At 46.1% G+C, this 5,266-nt stretch overlaps 1 protein-coding gene across 1 annotated transcript; it reads left to right on the forward strand.

Annotated features, from left to right (window-relative positions):
* Positions 1 to 3,192: 3,192 nt before the first annotated feature.
* Positions 3,193 to 4,691, forward strand: LOC123078471 (AT-hook motif nuclear-localized protein 23-like). The gene has a single exon (XM_044501028.1). It carries the CDS (start codon positions 3,372 to 3,374, stop codon positions 4,344 to 4,346), a length of 975 nt encoding a protein of 324 aa, XP_044356963.1. The 5' UTR covers positions 3,193 to 3,371; the 3' UTR covers positions 4,347 to 4,691.
* The last annotated feature ends 575 nt before the right edge of the window (positions 4,692 to 5,266 follow it).

A 5,266-nucleotide genomic window follows, 5' to 3' on the forward strand; every position in this document is an offset into this window, starting at 1 on the left:
ACCCATGCTTGGATCCAAATATTAAAGAAACTAAAATCAAGTTAATGAGCATTTATTATCCTCCAAACCCTCCAATCCAGAACTCGCATGTGTTAAAGAGAGGAGTTAAATGAGGAGAGAGAGAGAGATGACTAATCCACATTTTAGTAGGGGTACCTCTGACTAAATTTTTTTAGTCTGAAGAATAGTTTTAGCCCCTCTTTAGTCAGGGTTGCTTGGAACTTTAGCCAGAGACTATTTTTAGTCAGACTAAAATAAGTCCCTTGGATCCAAGCACCCTCTAATGCACCTTACATTTAGGAATGGAGGGAGTATAACTTTAGTATTGTAGATGTTGATATTTTTAATATAAATATGATCAAACTTTAAAAACTTTTACGTCATATGATTCTTATATGCAAAATAAAAAGGACCTAAGGGAGTATATCATCAAGGTTATACCATTACATTCTCGCAAAAAAAGGTTATACCATTGCAAGAATAGTATATTTGTAGTTTCTAATTATATTAAATTCATGTTAAATTGATTTAATCTTTGACATAGGGAACGTGTGGACCTTTTAAACCGGAAATGAGGTAGTATTTATCTTGCGCCATGTCCAACGAAGAAAGGAGACAGAAGAGGGGAAGAAAAACATGGGTTTGTGGTGGGTTCTAACACTGAGTTTTTTTTTTTGAGCATAGGGTTCTAACACTGAGTTGGCGGTGTCCACGGACGCCGAACTCTCCGAGAGCTACCCCCGATTTGATGACAGTTTTTTAGATTTCGGACAGTCTAAACATTTGTGGCCATTTTGGTAACCCACCTGGGATGGCGAAAGGTGTCCAGGCTGTCCAATTCAGACATTTTGGGGATTTTTGATAACCGCGCATTTGTTTCTCAACTTTATTTTTCTCTAGCCATTTTTCTTCAAACGTTATTCTTTTTCAAAGATAGATATTCCAAACCGAACATCAAGTTTCAGAATAACATAGTTCAAATTAATCTCTAATTTATTTGGCCAAATGCTCTAATTGTTAAAAAAACAATCGTAGATGCTCCACTAGATAAATCTGATGATACGTGTAAAGAAATTCTCAAACATCGCTGTATCTTTACGTGGAAGCTAGAAATGTCCACCCATCAGTTCGAAATCTTGAAGATTGTGGACATTCTTAACCCCATCTTTCACAATAATGTAGTGCGTGATCATACAACATGTCCTTCACCTCTCATATTGTCTCTGGACCCATTGTTTAGTAGGTTCGCAAACAACCACAAAGTTCTTGGAGCACTCATAATGCTCTCTCCACATTTTTTTAGCACCTTCTTATCTTTGAGAAAAGTGGGATTTCTTGTTACCTGCTTTCTCTGTAAGGGTTTATTAGGCCCCCTTTTATTTTGGGTGAAAGTTTGACAATATATTTATAACTACTAATAAAATATTAACTATATGCAAAAAAATTATATTCTGGAAACCTCTTCCGAATACAAATCCAACAATATACATTTTGTCGGGTATACTTCATATAGATGGTCATAGTTTGACTCAAAATACGAGAGGGGCCAATAAAGTCGGATTGCGGGAGTATTGGGTTGGGGGTTGTCTTGACAAACATCGCCCACCAATACAACCGACAAGGTAGTGCTGCATGTTGTAGCCATGCCTATTGATGGTATAGTTGCATTCCAAAGCATTGCCGTAACAATTTGCAAACAATAGAGAAGATGTGCTTGTGAGACCATGACATGCTCAAGAAAAGAGTTTCAAATCCAGAGGTTTTGAGATGTAAATGCTTCAAGAATGATGGCATGAGTTTTAACACAGCCCGTGGTAATTCCCATGTTGAGAATACAAGCAGTTCTTCTATTTTCAGTACATGCAATTGAGGGATATGAGCATATGTGAAAACCCTCTTCGTTCTCCAAGTGCTAAACGCCTTGATATGTCCTTTGGCATTTGGTTCTCTCAAGTACTTCATTTCAAACGCGCATTCACCATTGCAATAGAAAATCTGGCCATTTGCTTTCAAGCGTGTGCTCACAGGCATCCAGAGGTACTCATTCCACTGGGTCCGTGGGAAGGGGGAGGGGGCGGCAGCGGCGTCGGGCTCCAAGAGCGGAGACGGAGAGAGGAGGAGGAGATGGTCCGTGGGATGGGGGAGGGGGCGGCAACAGCGTTGAGCTCCAAGAGCGGAGACAAAGAATGGGGTTGTGATGGACGTCCATACTACTTGACTCGCTCCGCCCCTTGATTTTAACGCTCGCTTGGTGATTCCGGACACCCTTTCCAAAGTAGAAGTCCGCGTTGAAGATATAGAAGTGTTTGAATAGTTCGGTCCGAACATTTGAAAACAAAATAGGGTCGGTGCTGGAGATGGCCTCGTCGGAGAGCGGGTAGATATCAGGTGATGCCATCCTTCACATGCTCCCGTGTTCTAAAAATTGAATAGTCACATTTAGGTGTTTCAAATAATTTCATGAACATTTGTGGATGTTCACATGACATATGTCTATAACCCATAAAATATTCATATCCAAATTCAGAACACATATTGAGAAACAAAAAAGACAAATTTGGAATGAATAGCGTCAAAAGAAGACAAGACATGAATAGTATCATTTTTAGGGCATGTAGTCACATGTCTTGTGAAAATTCAAAAATAAAATCAGATTTTTTCAAGACATTTAAACTTGACTTTTTAAAAATTGATGCATGGTAGCAAGAGAAGGGTGGTACTCCCTTATCCGTAATGTAGTGCATATAGATTTTTTGGAAAATCAAACTATACAAACTTTAACCACGTTTATACAGAAAACTAATTATATATACAATATGGAAATACATCTTGTGATGTATCTAAGGTTATCTATTTGGTATTCTAAATTTATATCTTTTTTCTGTATAAACTTTATCAAAGTTTATACAGTTTGACTTCTCCAAAAATTTATATGCACTACATTGTGAAATGGAGGAAGTATCACATGATGTTTTACCCTTCGGAGGGCTTCTCTGCACAGCTACTCCTACATTTCATGGAGAAATGGAGAGGAGGAGGCAATCAAGTAGTATAGCTTAGCTAGATCCCTAACAGAAGGCCTGGGAGGGGAAAGGGAAAGGCAAGCAGGGAAGAAGATGCCAGCCAGCCAGCCAGCCAGCCAAAGTAGTACTTGCACCAGTACCACTCCACTGAAGTAGAAGTACTAGTATAGTCAGGGTCAGGCAGCGGTAGGGCAGCTCCCTCCCCTTCTATATTCTCCAATCAACGCCCAGAGAAAAAGGAGCCAGGAAAAGCAGCCGCGAGGTAGAGGAAAGGAAGAAACATCAACTCCACCTCCACTCAGAGCAGTGCTCTCCTCTCCTCTAACGGTGAGAGAGAGGATCGGAGAGATGGCGTGGTGGGCAGGGAGCATGGGCGGCCTGGATCTCCGCAACCACCTGGCGCAGTTCGGCGGCCCAGCCCCTGCCGGCGGCGCTGCCATGGGCGGCGCCGAGCAGGCCCCCACCACACCAAACAGCAGCGGGAGCAACAACCACGACGACTCCTCCGGCGCAGCGCAGGACTCCCCCACCGCCGGCGCCGGCGACAACTCCCCTAACCCCAACGCCGCCATCTCGGGCTCAGGCCCATCCGGCGGAGGCAGCGGCGGCGGGGGGTCGTCGTCGGGGCGGCGGCCGCGGGGCAGGCCCGCGGGGTCCAAGAACAAGCCCAAGCCGCCCATCATCATCACGCGGGAGAGCCCCAACACGCTGCGCTCCCACGTGCTGGAGATCGCCAGCGGCGCCGACATCATGGACGCCGTCGCCACCTTCGCGCGCCGGAGGCAGCGCGGCGTCTCCGTGCTCTCCGGCAGCGGCGTCGTCGGCAACGTCACCCTGCGCCAGCCCGCCGCCCCGCCCGGCTCCGTCGTCACGCTCCACGGCCGCTTCGAGATCCTCTCCCTCTCCGGCGCCTTCCTCCCGTCGCCCTGCCCGCCTGGGGCCACCGGCCTCGCCGTCTACCTCGCCGGCGGGCAGGGCCAGGTCGTGGGGGGCACAGTCATCGGGGAGCTCGTCGCGTCCGGGCCCGTCATGGTCATCGCGGCTACCTTCTCCAACGCCACCTACGAGCGCCTCCCGCTCGCCGATGAAGAGCTTGGCGAGGCGGCCGCGGCGGCCACCGGATCCGACGGCATGCAGCTGCCGGACGGGCCGGCTCCGGGAGGAAACGGCGGGATGGGTGCGGCCGTCGGCGTGCCCGGACTGCCAGACCCGTCGTCGATGCCATTCTACAACCTGCCGCCCAACCTGCAGATGCCTAATGGCGGCGGTCAGATGGCGCACGATGTGTTTGGTTCCTTCCGGCCGCCACCGCCGGCCTTCTAGCTCTAGCTAGCGAGCGAGGTGTTTCGACTCTCGATCCCCCTCTTTTTCTTCTTGTTCCTTTCTTCTTTCTTTCCAGCTTCAATGCTTCATTCACATATCAGTGTTGTCATCTCCCTGTTTTGTTTTAGGTGTTGCTATACTGTTTAATTACTATAGTTAGATTTGATTGTTTGCCAGTGCGCTTAATTACTACAGTAGCTCATGGATGAATCAAGGAGAAACTGCAATTTGGTCTCGTGGTGACTAGTGAGTACAGTTTCGTTTCTTTGTTGAAGTTTTAAGTGTGCGTCTAAGTTCTCACCCAGAGACTCATATCTAACTCCTATATACTATTTGAGAGACTCATCTAACTCCTACAGTATTTGATCTTGCACGGAGATTCGTATGATTTTTTTCTTTTATTTCCTTGCTTGATTAATTAAATAGCGTGAGAGTTAGATGAGACTTTGTTAATTCTCATTTTGATGGGAATTAGCAAATCTGAAGTTTTGAATAGCCGGCTATAGTGCATTTGCGTTTGGCATCATGTATAATTTAATTATCGGCTTCAAATGTTTAGCGTGTCTTGAGGTTGCCACTATTTATCATTGCTCGCTATTTAAAACTTTGATCCGAATACTATCTATCATATGGTAGGCCACGTGCCATGTCGTGGTTTTTCTCTTAGACTTTTTTCTCCCCAAAACCGGTTGAATGGAACCCCGTTTCTTCTACGTCTTCGCCCCGCCGGTCCTTTTCATCTCTCGTCCAAACCATGCCACCCATTCGTTCTTTCAGATATCCTCGGACGACACAGGAGTGTCATCGTCAACGATCATCAAGACCGGAGATGCAGTTGGTAAACAAATTGTTTACCCTCCAATGTTTGATCTTGTAGCTCAGCTTTTCGCGTTGGTTATGTTTATTTATTTGGCTAGGGG

This window comes from Triticum aestivum, chromosome 1A (genome assembly GCF_018294505.1).
Source record: "Triticum aestivum cultivar Chinese Spring chromosome 1A, IWGSC CS RefSeq v2.1, whole genome shotgun sequence".
Lineage (NCBI taxonomy): Eukaryota > Viridiplantae > Streptophyta > Magnoliopsida > Poales > Poaceae > Triticum > Triticum aestivum.